This window comes from Furipterus horrens, unplaced genomic scaffold, assembly GCF_987537825.1.
Source record: "Furipterus horrens unplaced genomic scaffold, mFurHor1.1.pri manual_scaffold_4, whole genome shotgun sequence".
Taxonomy (NCBI): Eukaryota; Metazoa; Chordata; class Mammalia; order Chiroptera; family Furipteridae; genus Furipterus; species Furipterus horrens.
In genome coordinates this window covers 7,047,956-7,066,752 of record NW_028327174.1, presented here as the reverse complement: position 1 = coordinate 7,066,752, position 18,797 = coordinate 7,047,956, and the positions used below count along the sequence as shown (strand labels likewise).

General features: G+C 44.9%; 1 protein-coding gene across 1 annotated transcript in view; it reads right to left on the bottom strand.

Moving 5' to 3' along the window:
• Positions 1-18,797, bottom strand: part of FAM227A (family with sequence similarity 227 member A) — a 38,308-nt gene that overhangs the window by 6,737 nt on the left and 12,774 nt on the right. The window contains 6 exon segments of the mRNA XM_090275086.1: positions 1,741-1,835; positions 5,974-6,061; positions 8,331-8,410; positions 10,321-10,425; positions 16,001-16,124; positions 18,296-18,400. Coding sequence (XP_090131212.1) covers positions 1,741-1,835; positions 5,974-6,061; positions 8,331-8,410; positions 10,321-10,425; positions 16,001-16,124; positions 18,296-18,400 — 597 coding nt within the window.

Genomic DNA, 18,797 nt, shown 5'->3' with positions numbered 1-18,797 from the left:
TTCTATCTATAGCAGGGTCTCTCAGCCTCAGCACTTCACCATTTTGGACAGATAATTCTCTGACACGGGCTACTATCCTGTGCACTGGAGGACACCGAGTGACATCCCTGGCCTCCACCTGCTAGAGGATGGGCAGTACAGCTCCACTCACCGCCCCACTCCATTGTGACAACCAGAAATGTCTCCAGACATGGCCAGCTGTCTCTGAGGGGGCAAAGTCATCCCCAGTGGAGCAGCACTGTTTTACAGCAAGATCCCGCTGGAATCATAGAAACCTGGGTCTGGGAGGGAACCTGGACATGATTCAGTCTACGGATCCCTAAAACCCCATCTCCAAACGGGGCCGGTCTGTGTTCACTGGCCTCCAGAGAAATGAGGGAAACAAGAAAAAATACATTATAATACGTCGGCCATCAAGTAAACTTAACTCACTTTAAGGACTCTCTTTTATCCTGAGATGGTCTTCTTTACTTTCTTATACTGACGCCTTTTCTTTTATGAAATGATGGTGATGACAGATAGCAGCCATTTGGTTTTAATGAATTTATTTAGAAAAACAAAGTTTTTCAGAGTCTGGAAAAATCCAAAGTGGATCTATGATCCACTAAGCTTATCAGAGAATTGGTCTTTTGGCTTCCAGTACCCGTTTTCCTTTCCTAACATCCCTGAGACTTGTGTGTTTGGGGAGCTGACCTGCCTGCCCTCTGCTGCACTCGGGCTTCAGGGGACTTGAAATCAAAAACAAAAATGGAACCATAATAACACTGCTGGGCTGCGTTTTCCCAATTTCAGAGAAGAAGTTCAGAAGAGTTAAACAGCTTGCTCCAGTCACACAGCTGATTAGAGGCAGCACCAAGATTTGAACCCGGGTCTGTCTCCTTTTTCCACCATGCCCTGCAACTTCTCAAAAGTTTCATGCTAAATGCTGACAGAAAACAGGCAGTGGCAATAAATACAAAGAAATGAAGACGGTCCAAGAAATCTCCTGCAATACTTGCTGTATGTGGCCCAAATGCCATGGCATGACCCCTTTGCTCGTCCGTGTCTTGGGAAAGCCCCATAACCGCTTGCCCTGTTCAGGGTCCTGAGGGCCTCTCCCCAACACCCAAGCACTGAGGTTTGTGGGGATCAGTTGGGGGAGGGGAGGAGAGAGATCACAGCGAGGCCGGCGGTCTGTGGACAGTGCTGGGAACAAGGTTCCGCAGTAAAGAGCTGAGGCTCAGAGCGAGACTGATCTGCATGCGCGTCTTGGGTTTATCACCCATTTGCTTTGTGAACTTGGACAAATCAGTCACTTGCTCTGAGCATGCTATATTATTCCTCACCAATAAGCTGAAGAACAGTTGGACTGATTATCTCAGAGGACCGTGGCAATTAAAATGTACTGCCTGCGCAGGTTTAGTACAGCGCCCACAAGTGTGTTTATTATAGGACCGTTGTCATCACGACCTCAGGGAAACCTTTCAATGCCCTGACTTAGGAATTACTGTCTCTACTTTATAGATTAGGAAACAGAGACTCAGTGTTCTCTCTCTATTACACCCAGGCTCCTGAGTTTCCAGCAAGTAATTTAAATCCCTGGAGAAATTCAGACAGAATGGTTACTCAGCTGTTAGATTTCCTGGCTGTATCACCTGAGTCTATGAGAAATACCCCAATTCTTACCCTGACATCTCTACAGCCATATCCCCTCACCCTTCTAAATCATCTCTATGATTAAGTGTACAATCACGTGCTCACCTTCTTAGGAAGCATGTTCTCATATACTTTTGCTTCTGACATCTTCTTGACTTGCTGTGTAGCTTTCCTCAACACCAGAGTCTGACCAGAATGATCTGTCAATGCAATAGCAGCAAAAAAAAAAAAAAAAAAAAAAAAAGATACTGGAGTTGGTTGGCTGTGACAAGAAAACGCTTATGGTAGATCTCGGTCTCCTATCAGCGTGCAAATGCGGAGTGTATTCGGATCACTGGGAGATACCAGAGGAAGTAGCTCAAATGAGTTCATACAATTTCACTTGCATTTTATCCAGATATACACCTAAGGCCAAAGATGTATCCATTTATTAATCCATCCACCCATCCAACAAACATTTACTGAGCACCTACTACATGCTGGGCCTCTGCTAGGTGCTAAAAGTAGACTACCTTCAAGGAGCTCACATTTTAGTGAGAAAAAAAAAGACATGCAAGTTAACAAGAGTAACACTAACTCAGGTGCCATGATAGAGTTCTCTATAGGTTAAAGTAAGCCTACAGGATAAGGGGACACTAAAGGCTTTTTAAAAAAGCTAAGCAGGATCAGGAAAGGTGTTGTAATTAAATGAGAAAAAATAACCCTGGCTGGTGTGGCTCAGTTGGTCGGGCATCATCCCACAAAGCAAAAGGTCGCAGGTTCGACTCCCAGACAGGGCACAGGCCTGGGTTGAGGGTTTGGTCCCAGGCTAGATGCAAGCGAGAGACAACAAATCAATGTTACTCTCTCCCATGGGTGTTTCTCTCCCTTCCTTCCCTCTTCTCTAAAAAAAATTAATAAATTTAAAAAATATAAGAGAAAAACATCCAGCTCTTGCACAAAGTTATGGTTTTTCTGTATGAGAGCTAGCAGTGAACCCATCTTTACACGAATAATTCGATCATCTATAAATAAATAATTAGAATTACTGCAGAGTTTTCAACAGTAACACTGGAAGCTAGAAGACAGCAGAATAAAGTCACCGGCTCATTGAGGTAAATTTGTGTATCCAGCAAATCCTTCAAGAACAAAGATAAAATAAAGACATTAAGAGAAAAACAAAAACAAAGGTACCTATCAAGAAATCTGTGATAAAAAACTGCTAAAGATTATATGTCTGTCTGTCTGTCTCTCTCTGTTTCCTACGCTATAGAATGAAGACGGTAATTCCTAGGTCACGGCACTATAAGGTTTCCCTGAGGTGGTGATGACAATCACAATGTAATAAACACTGTAAGTCAAAATATGTGCATACAGTATATTTTGTTTAACTCTCATTAAAATTACGCCTGCTTTTCTTCAGTTTGTTAAGAAAATGATGCTCAGAGCAAATAACTCATTTGTCCAAGTTCACAAAGCTAAGACTTGTATGCAGACCTGTCTGTCTCTGAGCCAGAGCTCTTTACTGAGCTTTGCCACCAGTACAGTAAAAAGAACCAGGGAAGTTTGAAAATTCTCTTCAGGCACATCAATGTGTTCAGCAACATGAAATTCATCAAATCACATTGTTCAAGAGTTTCTATAACTCAGTCTCCAGTCCCCTTCTCCTCTCTGAATATTGGGGGTTGGGGGGAGTTAAAAGTTCCCGTCCTCTAATCATGTTTGGTCTTCCGGTAACCAGACCACATTTTGATGATTTCTGGGGCCTTAATCTGAGACATCTTATTAGCATACACTCAGGTGTGATTGAAAAATGCTCATTATAAATAACAAAAGAGGACTTTGGATCAGGATGGAGGTGTTAGGTAGACACACTTCACCTCCTTGTGCAGCCAGAGAAAGAATTACAACCAGATCTCAAACATAAATAACGACCAGAGCAATCAAAAAATCAAGCTACATGGAAGTCCAACAACCTAGGATTTAAAGAAGCCACATTCATCCAGACGGGTAGGAGGCATGGAGTTGCGGAGATGGGGTAGAGAGGTGGTGGGGCTTGGACAAGTGGAGGTGGCAGCGAAAGTGACAACCCCACATTCATAAGTGGTAGATAAAAATCAGGAGGGACGACCTAGGAGTGAGTGATCCCAGCCCCAGGCCAGACAGCACAGCCCAAGGTTCCAGCACTGAGAAGGTACCTCTGGCTGTAAAAACCAGTGGGGGTTGGGGCAGCAGAAGAAACTGCCAGATTTTCCCTGCTTAAAGGGCCCACAGCAACTGGAAGGGCGCCAATTGCATTTGGGAAGTGGGTGAAGAGACTGGAAACAGGGCGAGAGCTGGGCAAATTGCCAGAAACCAGGCAGTGGCATTGTCCCCTTTTCAGAGTCCCCCATCAGAAACAGACACAAAGCAGTGAAGAGAGTGGCCCCACTGTGGCAACAACCTAAGGCTCCGCCCCACACAATGTACAGGTGCCTTTGCTACATAGGCGATGCTACTAAGAGAGGGAGTAAAGTAGCTCTACCTAATACACAGAAACAAACACAGGGAAGCTGCCAAATTGAGGAGGCAAAGAAATGTGGCCCAAATGAAAGGACAGATCCCCAGAAAAAGAACTAAATGAAACAAAGACAGCCAACCTATCAGATGCAGAGTTCAAAACATTGGTGATAAGGATGCTCAGAGAACTCGCTGAGTACGGCAAAAAAATAAAGGGAGAAATGAAGGCTACACAAAGTGAAATAAAGAAAAATATACAGGAAACCAATGGTAAAGGGAAAGAAGCTGGAATTCAAACCAACTATTTGGAAGGAAGAAATAAACATTCAACCAGAAAAAAAAGAAGAAACAAACAAACAAACAAACAAACAAAAACAACAACACAAAAAAGTGAGGAGAGGCTTAGGAACCTTTGGGACAAGTTTAAATATGCCAACATCCGAACCATAGGGGTGCCAAAAGGAGAAGAGGAAGAAAAAGAAATTGAAAACTTATTTGAAAAAATAATGAAGGAAAACTTCCCTAATTTGGCAAAGGAAACAGACATACAAGACCAGGAAGCACAGAGAGTCCCAAACAAGCTAGACCCAAGGAGGACCACACCAAGATACATCATAATTGAAATGCCAACGGTTAAAGATAAAGAGAGAATCTTAAAAGCAGCAAGAGAGAAGCAGAAAGTTGCCTACAAAAGAGTGCCTATAAGACTATCAGCTGATTTCTCAAAAGAAACTTCGCAGGCAAAGAGCTTATAGTAGATCTGAGTTTCCTCTTGTGGAAAAATGCCTGAGTGTATTCAGATCATTGGGAGACACCAGAAGTAAATTTGTACAATTTCCCTCCCGTTTTACCCCAGGGTCCTGCAGGGCAGGCTATGCCTCTTGCTTCCAGTAGAACTGTGAATGACAAAGTCTTCCTTCAACGGCATTGACCCCACAGTCACCTGGGTGTTAATTTGTAAATTAACATCCAGGCACAAATCAGTTCCTACTTCAATAAATGCTGGTTTCTGATGGGGCAGGAGCAATAATCATGTCTTAGATCGATTTTCTCCCATTGCCACCACCTCGCTTTCCCACAGACGTTACAGCTGTGCTGGACTCGTCATTACAAAGTGGAACTTAATTAGTGCTCATTGAACTGAACAGACAACTCGTCGTCGTTGGCAGCCGTCCGTCTCGAGAGACGATGGTGTAGCTTCTTAAAAGTCTATCTGCACCGCCGAGAATGGCTGTGCAGTCCGACTCGGGAGTGACACGGTATCTGTCTCCTCCCGTGTTGAATCGACATCTTGCGATGACGCTGGAGTGTTCTCTCCAGTGAAGCTGAAGCTACAGAGCCTGGGCAGGGTGATATGGAGGGTCTGCTGTTGCCCATGCAGCAGACCCCCCCCTCTCTTCGCAGCTGAAGGGTCCAAGGGAAAGACGGAGTCAATACAGCTTGGCTTCAGGTGCGCCGCAGGAGTTGCCGGTGTTGACTACAACGTCGAACCGCCTTAGGGACTCCGGCTCCGGATTTTCTGTCGGGGTTTACTCCCTTAGCCTTTCCCCTGAAGAGGTATGCTGCAAGGCAGCGGAGGTTTTTTGGAGTCAGAGTTTTCCTTCTCTGATGTGCCCTGACTGGAAGATCGAACCAGCGACACTTAGCTCGCAGGCCGACACTCAATCCACTGAGCCAAACCAGCCAGGGTAATGAACAGACAACTACATCTGCTCATAAAATATTACTTGGTGCCAAGGCCCAGGCTAGAAACCGGGTGCAAACTAGGGTGACAAATTATGTTGAAACCCAAGAAATGAGGGTTTTGGAGATAATAATTGAGTCAAGAGCTTTCATTGCCCTTTTAGGTAGCTGATGTACCTTTCGTGGTATTCTGTATTTGTGAGGTGTCCTCTGACTGCTTCTTGGAGGAAGATTCTCTCTTGTTGTTTGAATTTACACCAGCAGACTCCAGAGGAGAGGGGGTAAAAAGAACAGAACAAATTCAGTACAAGTGGTAGTGAGAGGAATACAAAAAAGTATACATGCCGTTTCCTAGCTATTTTTTAAAAAAGATTTTATTTATTTTTAGAGAGAGGGCAAGGGAGGGAGAAAGAGAGGGAGAGAAACACCAATGTGTGGTTGCCTCTTGTGTGCCCCCTACTGGGGACCTGGCCTGGAACCAAGACATGTGCCCTGACTGGGAATCAAACTGGCGACACTTTGGTTCATAGGCCGGCACTCAATCCACTGAGCCGCACCAGCCAGGGCTCTAGATATTTTTGATTGTTCTTGTGAGAGAGTGCTTCAGGCACAGCTTGACAACTCAGCCCTCCATCCCGGAGCATGGCGGGGAGAAGTGGATAATGTAGAGAGCGCACGGGCTGGGGACTGAGGCGGGCTGGGGATCTAGCCCAGGCCCTGTGGCGCAGCAGCTGGTGATCTTGGGGAAGTCACCGAATGTCTTGATGGCCTTGGTTTCCTCACAGGTTCTTATGAAGATGAAGTCGGCCAACACGGGCAAAGTACTCCCTCCGTGGACACAGCTACTGTCCACGCCATCGCCACGCCTCCTTCAGGAAACATCCCATTGAGCAACTACTAATGTGTCTGTCGCTGGGGAGACCCTGAGAGCTAGTCCCTGCCCAGAGGAGCTGCCAGTCTAGCAGGGGAATAATAGTAAATGGAAGCATCTCATATTTATTAGAGAGGCAATACCAGTTAGGATTAGGTTTGTATGTGAGTGACAGACACTCAGAATAACAGTGGCTCAAGCTAGGTAGAAATTCCTTTCCCACATGACAGTCTGAAGGTAGACAATCCACAGCTTATATGCTGTTTTTGCTGGGATACGTCCTTAGAGCCTCTGACTTCTTCCAGCTCATGATCCACCTCTCCTAAGATAGAAACCTTGTTCTTAGCATCCAAAATGGCAGCAAGAACTCCAGGCTTCACATTCACATTCCAGGCAGCAGAATGGAGGGAATGGCAAAGGGGCAAAGGGGCAGAGGATTCATATGAGCTCTTTTCTTAAGGTTCCCAGAGACGGCCATATGGCACACCGACTTATATCTCATTAACTGTCTCTTAGTCACATGGCTACATGGGGATGTAGGGGAGGCCAGGAAATGTAATCTTTTCTCCGGCCATGTACAAATGCAGGTGCAAATCAGAGGGGCTCCTTTCTAGAGGAAGGGGTCAAAAGTCACTGCAGCACAACTAATAGTAGGCCAGAGGCAGCACAAGCCAAGGATCCTGAGGAGGCAGAGTGGGGCGCGCTGGGTTGTCTGGGGGAGAGCTGGAGGGCTTCCAAGGAGAGAAGACACTTTGGTTCTGCCTTTCAGGATGAGTGGGAGTTTAGTGATGCTCAACAGATGGCCCACCACGCGGCACACGAGCGGTCCACCAGACTCAACAAGCTCCACTTCGCTTTTATATGAATATTTCTGAATAGGAAGCAGGAAGCTGCATGGACTTCCCATACGCAGCGCAGCTGGCTGTCCGAAAGCCGCTGACGTTTATAGCGCTGAAGTGGTTCAGTGAGGCATCGTGCTCCTCCTTCACACGCCCCAGAGAGCTCTAGAGCAGAGCAGGGAATAAAGGCAGAGACGGGCTTGGTTTCAGTTCTCAGACTCGCCTATTTGTTGGAGAGGTAGCAGGACGATGCAGGAAGAGCTCACACTGACCCTGCTGTCTGCTAGGTCAGCCGTGTGGCCTGGGGCCAGCGATTCACCTGTTTGAGTCTATTTCTTCCTTTGCCAAATAAACATAATCAATACCGACCTTGCAGAAACGCTGTATACGCAAGGATGTATTCAAAGAAAATCTGCACATGATGGACTGTCCAAAGTACTTCTCCATCTGTTCTCATGTTATGACCACCGTTGGGATGAGGCTTAAAATAAGACTGCTCCGGGGCCCTCTCCCCACCGCGGCACCGAGGAGAGGGAATCACTCTACCCACGTGGTCACCCTGCTGCTCAGATTCTGCACGCTGAGAGCTCAGCTGCGATGGGGCAGGACAGCCTGTTTCTGAGGCTCGTATTAGTCGGTACGGGCACAAGCTGGAGGAATCCGGGTCAGTATTGTCACTGGCCCTCACTGTACCACTGCTCTGGGACTTGGGAGCATTCAGGGCCCAAGATGACAGGGCAGGGAGTGCAGAGGTGTGGGACTGACCACAAGTCACTGCAGCTTACGGGGCTCCAAGGGGTCGGGGTGGGTGCCTCCCTACTCACCTGAAGATGGGGGACCTTCTTGCTCTGGTCAGAGTTCCTGGGAGAGTATGTCTTAGAAGAGAAGAAAGATCTCTCTCTTCCTAGGGAAGAGACAAAGTTGGGTATCAGTTCCTTCATGTCCTGGGGTGACACTGCAGACTATGAGCTTTGAGATGCCCCCCTCCCCGGGAGCAACACCGACAGCAGGAGAACTGGCCTCAGGCGAATCAGACCAGTACTGAGTGACCTGACCTCTGGTCCCGTTGAAAGCTGTGAATACTACCTAACTCACAAGGCTGGTGAGCCAATTAAAGGAAATACTGTGTGCAGAGTACACAGGACAAGTGCTTAACCCACATTTTTAAAAGAGAATATTCAGAAGAAAAACAAAACTCAGAACTCAGTAAAACTGAAATGAATAAAGAGTGGATTAAACGCTTTAAAAAGTAACCGTGGATCAATCTCGTAAGGTGTTAAATTGAGCATTCATTGAAATGTCATTAAATTTGGAGACAATTTCCAGGTTAGATTTCTCTCCCTGTGTGTCCACGATGACCGCTGGGAAAGTGGGTCCCTAACTGTCATGCGAAGGAAAGGGACTCCGAAGTACCGGGCTCCGAGAAAGGAGTGGCTATTCTAACCGAGGAAGGAGTGGCTATTCTAACGGTCAGCCAACCGCTGCAGCCACACGCCTCCCGAGGCTGTCAGGTGTTCCCTTCGCTGTGCCGGCCCCGCGCTTCTCAAACTGGAACGTGCTTACAGGTCACCGCGGGATCCCGGCAAACCGCAGAGCCGGACTTAGTCCATCTAGAAAGATGCTGATGCCGCGGGTCCTTGGACCACACTCTGCAGCCCTGAGTCTGCTGAGGGATGCCTCTCTGTTCCCCTCAGGCCTCTGGGTCTTCTCACATGCTGTTCCCTCTGTCTGGAACAGTAGTCCTGCCCTTTACCGGCCTAAAATACACATCCTTTATTTTATTTTACTTTTTCTTTTTTAATCCTCACCCAAGGACGATTTTCCATTGCTTTTGAGAGAGAGGGAAAAGGGAGAGAAGAAGAGAGGGAAACATTGATGCAAGAGAGAAGCACCGATTGGTAGCCTCCCGTAAACGCCCAGAACGGGGATCGCACGCCCCGGACCGGGAACCAAACCCACAGTTACAAGATGATGCTCCAACTGAGCCACACTGGCCAGGGCTAAAACACACATCCTTAGATCTCAGCCTGCCACTTCCTGCCCCCTCAGGTTGAACTGGGCGCCTGTCCGCATGCTGCTCGGCACCCACATTCTCCAACAGAGCGCCCAGTCCCTGCAGTACCCTCGTGTTGCCTGTGTTCCCCATTAGGCTGCACGGTGAGGGCCCGTGCTTGCCTCCACGCGTGATCCTAGTGTTTATCTAGCCTGGGCCTGGCACGTGGCGCTCCTCACGGGTCTGCTGAGTGCGGTAAGAAAGGTGGCCTTGGGAAAGCTGCTTCTCTGAACTCCAGTGTCCTCGTCTGTGGATTTAGTGGGCGCTGCAGCGCGTTGTTGTGAGGATTACATAAAAAGGGTGAAGAGCCCAGTATGGTGCCTGGCACACAGTATACAGAACCCCCCCCCCCGTGAAGTAGGAACCTTACATTTATTCTACACTCTTAAACCTACGTAACTTTAACAACATACGTATACAGTACCGCAAAATCCTGCGATATAGTGAAAAATCCGCGACAAATAATTAAATATAGTATTTTTTAAATCCCGTGATACAGTGAGGCCGCGATATAGAGAGGGACTGCTGTACACTCAGTAACCGGCATCTACTGTTGTAATATAAAATATTGGCCCCCACATTCCAACACTTATGCTGTGCTGACTCTAACTACAGTTAACAAATTAACATTTCAGCGGTTTTGGTGGCTAGTTTGGGGATACACACGAGAGAGAACCTGGCCTGAAGATTTGAATACTAAGGCCTTTCGCTGCCGCAGCTAGACGGTGGCTGGGCGTGGCCTGGGCAAAGGGGCACCTTACCCTTCATTGGTCTTCTGTGCAGCATTAATTCTTCTCTCCAGAATCTCTCTGGGTCCAGTTTTGAGTAGTCCCAACTCTCATAGCTCTGTGGGCAAGGATACACTCCTAAGAGGGAGTCAAAAGTGATCGTGAAAACCCGCCAAAGAGAACTCGAGGCAGAAGACAGGAGACGGAGGCCTCGGGGCTGCCCCCTGCTGGTCGCGGGGCGGCCCGGCTTCCAGCAAGCATCAGCCCCCCCGACCCACACTGCCACTGTGGTCTTGGGTGTCCCTTCCTCTCTAGGAGGCTTTGGTTTCTTCATAGGGAAGATGCAGACGGTGAAGCCTGCTCAGCCCTCCTGCCAGCGTGGGCGTGAGGATCTGACCAGCTCACACCACGGGCGTGTGAACCTGTGACGTGCTACACAGATGTGAGGGTGCTGCAATTATAATATTTGCTTTCCTGTCTATGTCCTCTGCTTTCACTGAACTGTGAGCCGGCTGAGAGCAGGTCTCATTCCCCTTCCCACCTCCAGGGTTTAGGACTGGACCTGGAGCATAATAAACAGGTCCTTAGGAAGTTTTGTTCAACCTGTTAGCACACTTAGCTGAGTACCAGAAACAGGGTCACCCTAAATATTTGATAGTGATGCTTATGAGACTAATGCGTTCCTTTTAAGGAAACTGTGTTTCAGAGTCTCGGCTTCTTGGAACCTGAACTGTCAGACATTAGAGGAGCTCTGCTGTATCCCCCAGTTTTTCGGTTTAGGAAAGAAAAGACTAAGGATTAATTGAGATATCTGCGCCTCTACGCAGTTATTTTCTCTGCTGGACAAAGTACGTAGACAGGAGGTTCATTACTGGGAATGGATTATGAAAAGGAGGAACAGCCTTGGATGAAAAGGGGGAGAGGAAGGAGAAACAGAGAACAGGAGGCAGAATGGCAGAATGGTCAAAGACCTAGCCCTGCCATGGTACTCAGTCTGAATGTCTGGATTTGAATGGCTGCTCCCCCATTTGTTTGCTGCTAAATTTCTTTACTCTGAATATGTTAAAAGGATTAAAGGGCACAGAAAAGAATTAACATGGTAGACTTACTACCCTTAGAAAGGCCTGCTTGGAAGACTGGCCCTTAGCTGGCATCTGGGACCTTACACTGACATAAACTTTCCCTAACTACCTAGAAGAAATGGATAAATTCCTAGAAACGTACAACCTACCAAGGCTAAATCATGGAAGGAACAGGAAATCTGAACAGACGAATAATGAGTAAGGAAATTGAGTCAGTAATCAAACCCTTCACCCAACAAAGAAAAGCCCAAGACCAGCTGGCTTCACAGATAAATTCTAATGTTATAAAATTTAAAAAATAATTAACTCCAATCCCTCTCAAGTTCTTCCAAAAAATTGAAGAGAAGGGAATACCCCCAAACTCATTTTAGGAGACGAGCATTATACCGATAACAAAGCCAGATAAGGATACCGTAAGAAAAGAAAATTACGGGCCAATACTCCTGATCAATATAGATGCAAAAATTCTCAACAAAATACTATCAAGCAGAATTCAACAGCACAGTAAAAGGATCAGGCACCACGGTGATGTGGGATTTATCCTTGGGATGCAAGGACAGTATGACATCCACAAAACAAAAAATGTGATACGTCACGTTAATAAAATGAAATATAAAAACTATACGTTCATCTCAATAAACGCATAAAAAGCATCTGACAAAATTCAACATACTTTCATAATAAAAACTCTCAGAAAGTGGGTATAGAAGGAACATACCTAAACATAATAAACATAATAAAAGCCACATATGACAAGTCCGCAGCTACAAAATACTCAACAGTGAGAGATTTTCTTCTAAGATAAGGAACGCAAAACTAAGTTGTCCACACTTACCATTCCTATTCAACATAGTACCAGAAGTCCTAGCCAGAGCAAGAATAAGAAATAAAAAATATCCAAATCAGAAAGGAAGAAGTAAAACAGTCTCTATATGCTGATGACTCGGTATTATATATAGAAAACCCTAAAGATTCACAAATAGTTAGAACTAATAAATGAATTCAGTAAAGTTTCAGCATACAAAATCAATACACAAAAATCTGCTGTGTTTTTATATACTAACAAAAAACTATCTGAAAAAGAAATTAAGAAAAACCCATTTACAATAACATCAAAAACAATAAAATACTTAGGACTAAATTTAGCCAAGAAATTAAAATATCTATATACTCAAAACTATGACACTGATTAAAGAAACTGAAGACACAAATAAACAGAAAGATATTCCATGTTCATGGATCAGAAGAATTAATATTGTTAAAATGTCCATACTATCCAAATCCATCTACAGATTCAATGCAAATCTCTATTGAAATTCCAATAGAACAAAAACATCCTAAAATTTGTGTGGATCCACAAAAGACCCTGAACTGCTAAGACAACCTTGAAAAAGAACAAAGCTAGAGGCATCACACACTCTGATTTTAAACTATATTAAAGAGCTATAGAGAACAAAACAGTATGGTGTTGGCATTAACACAGACACACAGATCAATGAAACAGAATTGAAAGTCCAGAAATAAACCCACATATTTACAGTCAACTAATATTTGAAAAGGGAGCCAAGAATACTCAGTGAGGAAAGGATAGTCTCTTCAATAAATGATGTTGGGAAAACTGAATATTCACATGCAAAAGAATAAAATCAAATCCCTTACACCACTTACAAAAATCAATTTAAAACTGAGAACTTAAGTGTAAAACCTGAAACCATAAAACTACTAAAATAAAACCTTGGGGATCCCTGGCTGGTATGGCTCAGTGAATTGAATGCTGGCCTGCAAATCAAATGATTGCCAGTTCAACTCCCAGTCAGGGCACATGCCTGGGCTGCAGGCCAGGTCCCCAAATGAGGGTCCGTGAGCGACAATCAGACACTGACGTCTCTCTCCCTTTCTCCCTCCCTTCCTCTCTAAAAACAAATAAACAAAATCTAGGAAAATAAATAAATAAATAAAACCTGGGGGAGAAGCTCTTTGACATTGGTTTTGGCAAAATATTTTTGGACATGACACCAAAAACATAGGCTACAAAAGCAAAAATAAACAAGTGGGACTATACCCAACTACAAAGCTTCTACACAGCAAAAGAAGAAAAATGAAAAGGCCACCTACTGAACGGAAGAAAACAATTGCAAATCATACATTTGATGAGGGGTTAATATTCAAAGTATATAAGGAACTCTTACAATTCATTAGCAAAACAAATAATCCAGTTAGGAAATAGGTAGAGGACCGAAACAAACATTTTCCCAAAGAAGACATACAATGACCGAAAGTACATGGAAAGGTGCTCAACATCACTCCTCAACAAGGAAATGCAAATCAAAACCACAATGAGCCCTGATTCGTGTGGCTCGGTGGATTGAGTGCTGGCCTGCAAGCCAAGGGGTTGCCGGTTCGATTCCAAGTCAGGGCACAGGCCTGAGTTGCGGGCCAGGTCCCCAGTTGGGAGCATGCAGGAGGCACCCACACAGTGATGTTTCTCTTCCTCTCTTTCTCCCTCCTTTCCCCTCTCTCTAAAAATAAATTAATTAAATCTTAAAAAAACAGAAAAAGAAAACCCTCAAGAGATGGGTAATTCCCATTAAAAAAAAAACCAAAACCACAATGAGATGTCACCTTACCCCCATTAGATCGGCTCTTACCAAAAAGACAAGAGATAAATGCTGGGGAGGATGTGGGAAAACGGGAACTCTTGTACTGTTGGTGAGAATGTAAACTGGCACAACCACTACGGAAAGAAGTATGGAAGTTTCTTAAAAAATAAAAAATAGCATTACCATATAATCCAGGAATCTCATTGCTGGAGATACAGCCAAAGGAAATAAAACCACTATCTTGAAGAGCTTATCTGCACTCCCATGTTCACTGCAGCATTATTTACAACAACCAAGGCGTGAAAACCACCTAAGTGTCATCTACGGGGGAACGGGTGGGTCAGGAAGGTGTGGGACACCCACAACAGACCATGACTCAGCCACAAAAAGAAGGAAATCCTGCCATTCGTGACAACATGGACAAACTTCGAGGACATCATGCTACGTGAAGTCAGTCAGACGGAGAAAGGCAAATACTGTATGACCTCACTTAGGTTTAGAACCTTAAAAAGCTGAACTCAGAGGCGGATGGTAGAACAGTGGCTGCCAGGAGTAGGAGGGTAGAGGAAATGGGGAGATGATGGTCAAAGGACACACACTTGCAGTTATAGGAGGATCAAGGTCTCAGGATTTGATGCACAGCATGGCGACTACATCAGTGAGCCACAACCCTGTCTAATTGAAATTTTCTACAGAGTAAATCCTCGGTGCTCTCATCATAACCACCACTACAAAAAAACGGGAATCACATGGGGTGAAGGATGTGTTCACTAACCTTGTTACGGTAAATATTTTGCAATACATACGCACATCAAAGCATTGCATTGCACCTTTAACTCACACAATGGTGTATGTCAATTATATCACCATGAAGTTGAGGGAGAATATTTTCCCTAGTGGATAAGAGTGGTTCACTCTTTCCAGGCTGCTCGGAAAACAATGTGGCTCTTGCTAAACACGTGGCCTTCTGGAATCTGGGTACGTAATGGACAGAGGTGTCTACAAGACAGCTCCCAATAAAAACCTTCGGCACTGTTTCTCAGGTAGGATTCTGGGCAGAAATATCACACACGTGTTGCTACGTTTTTGTTGCAGAAGGAGAGGGTTCTGCATAACTCCTCACGGGAGGGAGAGAGAATAGAAAAGCCTGCACAGGAACTCCAAACTCTGCCTGTCTTTTCCCTTATGATCTGGCTGCATATCCTTACCACACCGCTGCCATACATCTTAACCATGAATACAACCTTGAGTTCTCTTAGCAAGTCTCCTAATGTAGGAGTAATCTTAGAGACTGCCAACACAGCAGGAAATGTAAGAAGTGCTTACTTTGCCCTGGCTGGTGTGGCTCAGTGGCTTGAGTGCCCTCCCAAGAACCGGAAGGTCACTGGTTCGTTTCCCAGTCGGGGCACACGCCTGGGTTGTGGGCCAGGTTCCTGGTGGGGGCGTGTGAGAGGTGACCAACGTTTCTCTCACATGTCACTGTTTCTCTCCCTCTCTTTCTCTCTCCCTACCCCTCTAAAAATAAATCAGATCTTTTCTTAAGAAGTGCTTACTTTGCAGAGTACCTCGTACACAGGAACCTCATGATAAATGGTAGCATTTAGTGACCTTAGAAAATGTCTGGGTTGAGATGGGGGAAGTAGGGGAGGGGAAAGAAAAGTAGCTGAAAAGCAAACATAACGCTGGCACTGTGTGTGCCGCAGACAGGGGGGCCCACACAGGCGGGCCACTTGGCATCACCCGGGGTAGGGGGATGTGGAAGGACGGGATGCTCTAACTGGCACACTGCTTTTGGGTTCCTGAGTTCTGGGCTGGACACAAAAAGGGGACAAGGAAGGTCTCAGAACTGCTCTGAGGAAGCAGGAAAATTGTATTTTTAGGCTCTAACTGGACACTTTTACTTTCTTTAATGTCAAAGAGAGAAAAGGACAACTACTTCAATGAAGGGCTGTGATGGAAACAATACCATACTCAGGTGGGAAAAAATAGGTCCCGAATTGCCTTCCCCGGCAGAAAGCAGGCACCTCTTACCTGAAATCCACAGGCTCATGGTGTTACAGATCACAGACTTGAATTCATGCGTGTTGAACCAGGACTGTGGGAAGCAGCAACAGAAGCTGGTGTACAGGGCTTTACTCAGAAGGGATGGCAACCTCTGGGGGGCAAGCAGAGCACAAGCAACATTCCGCACACTTCTGCTCTCAGGAAAGAGCCCCTGACGTCAGAACGGACCTGTGATAAAACCCTCTGCCCTACACCATGCTGCCTCCCTGGTTACGAGGGGTGCAGTTTCCATCGGCGGCCGCCCACGGCTTGGTGGACTCCTTTACGCTGCCTGGGGACCCCTTCTCAAACAGGCGGGCCAGCGCCCCTCCTCCAGCTCCCCTGTATGTGGTCTGCGGCTCAGCCCCTTGCGCAGCCTGGCCAAACAGAGGCCCAGAAGATGGCCGGACACGTGTGACCTACCCATCTTGTTGTCCCTTCGAGATAGCACTAGTGAGCACTAGTCACTGGGTTTTTTTCTATGCACAGGTGGTACTGTTGTTTCTTAACTATGGTTGAGTGCAAATTATACAATTATATTTGGCTTTAATCATTTAACGTTATAACATAAGCACTTCCCCCAATTGTTCTAAACTCTTTGGGATTTTTTCCCAGTACTGATCTTCATAATATTGTGCTAAGTGGGTTTACCAAAATTGACTTAAACATCCCCCAATGGTAGGTATTATCTTGTTTTCAAGACTCTGCATTACAGATGATGCCGAATAATAATTTTTATTTATTAAACTATCTCATTGTCTGACGTATATTCAACAAACTTATTGAGCGAATGCATGCATGCATGAATAAAAGCAGTTTTTTCTGTATATTAAATTATGTTTGTCCAGAAGATGGTATAATACTGTTAATCATGGCGGCTATGATATATTGGGGCTTAGCACATGCTGGGATATATGTCAGAAGCCTTACAAACACCATCTCATCTAATCCTTGGAACAAGTCAGTGAGAGAGGCATTATTATCCCCATTTTATGGGTGATGAAACTGGGGCAAGGAAAGCCTGAGTGACTGGTGACATCGTCACTGAGTCACTGCTGTGTGTGCGTGCTCCAGCAGAAGCATGTTAATTCAGTTCCCACTCATACTGTTGAGCGCCACTTCCTATATCCTTAACAACACTGGGAATTATATTTTTTACTCTATGCTCTCTCATAGGTAAAAAGGGGTATTGAATTATTGTTATAATTTGTATTTTTAATTACTGTTAAGGATGAGCTCTTTCTGGTGAATTTCTAGTTTATGAACTTTGACCACTGGCCTATGGGGTGTTTCATTTCTTTCTTATTGATTTTTAATAGTTTTTTTTATGTTGTGTAATATACTCATATATAGTACTGGCATTTTTGCATAGTTTGTCATTTGCCTTCTAACTTTATCTGTAGTAATTAAAAAAAAAAATTTATATAATGCCCTGGCTGGGGTGGCTCAGTGGATTGAGTGAGGCCTGCAAACCGAAGGGTCACCAGTTCAATTCCCGGTCAGGGCACAGGCCTGGGTTGCGGACCAGGTCCCCAGATGGGGGCACGAGAGAGGCAACCAGTCGATATATCTCTCACACATCGATGTTTCTCTCCTTCTCTTTCTCCCTCCCTTCCCCTCTAAAATAAATAACTAAAACCTTTAAAAAATGTACATAATTAAATCAGTCTTTTCCTTTACAGTTATTTAGGATCATATTTAAAAAGTACTTTCCCACCTCCAAATCAGGTTAATATTCACTGACATTTTCTTCTAGCAATCCTTTTAGTACATATATGCATACACTCATATACATAAAGTAATATGTATATTCTACCTTTAATTTTTAAATTATATGCTTATTTAAATACTATAGAAACATATAGAATAGAAAAAGAAGTCTCTTATAGCCTTGTTTCCCAAAATATAACTATTGCTAAGAGTTTGGTAAATATTTTTCCAGACTTTTTTCTACTCACAGGCACACATACATATACATATATATTTTTAATAGAGTTGTATAAATTGTTTTGTTTTTCACTTAAAATATATCATTGTATTTGTCCCAATCAGTGCAGGGCTGAGTAAAAGTAGATTTGCAGTTGTGAGTATGTGCCGACACACAGTTTATTCTTATATTATTATTTATTATTGTAACTGCTGCATTTCAAGCCAGTGTATGAATATATCACAACTTACTTAGGACCACTGTATGGGAAGGAAGCTAAGGGCATTCCACTGGTGTTAGAAGTGAAGAGCTATCTCGTGTGATTTTTTTTTTCCTAAACAGTGGTTGCAACTCACTTTTAAGAGAGCCTCTTCATAGCGGGACCTGGATTCACGAAACAAAAGACAGGCGTAGTGCTGGGCTGTCTGGTCGAAGAGCTTATTCTGGACCTCTTGGTTTGGCTACCAGGAGTAAAAATAGAGAAGGAATTACTAGAGTCCCTTGTTGAAACAGCCTAGGGCTGAGATTCTTAAATAAGAATTTCTCTTATTTTTAGGAATCTTCTTCTCAAGATATTTAACTCATATGATTTAGGAAATAATATAGCAATTGTTTTATGGGGTTATAAGACATGGAGAGGGGCAAGTGTTGAAGAAAGCACCCTAACTCCGGTGCAGGAGGTCCTGACTTTACTCTTGGCCCTGCCCTTGACCGACCGTGGGACATGGAACAGCTCCTCAAGCTCGGGCACTGGGGTAACGGCTAAAGCCCAGGGTAAGAGGGCGAGGCATGGGTGGGGGAGGGACGGGGTGACGGATGAGGCTGCAGGGGTGGTTCAGGAGTCAGAGAGGCTTACGG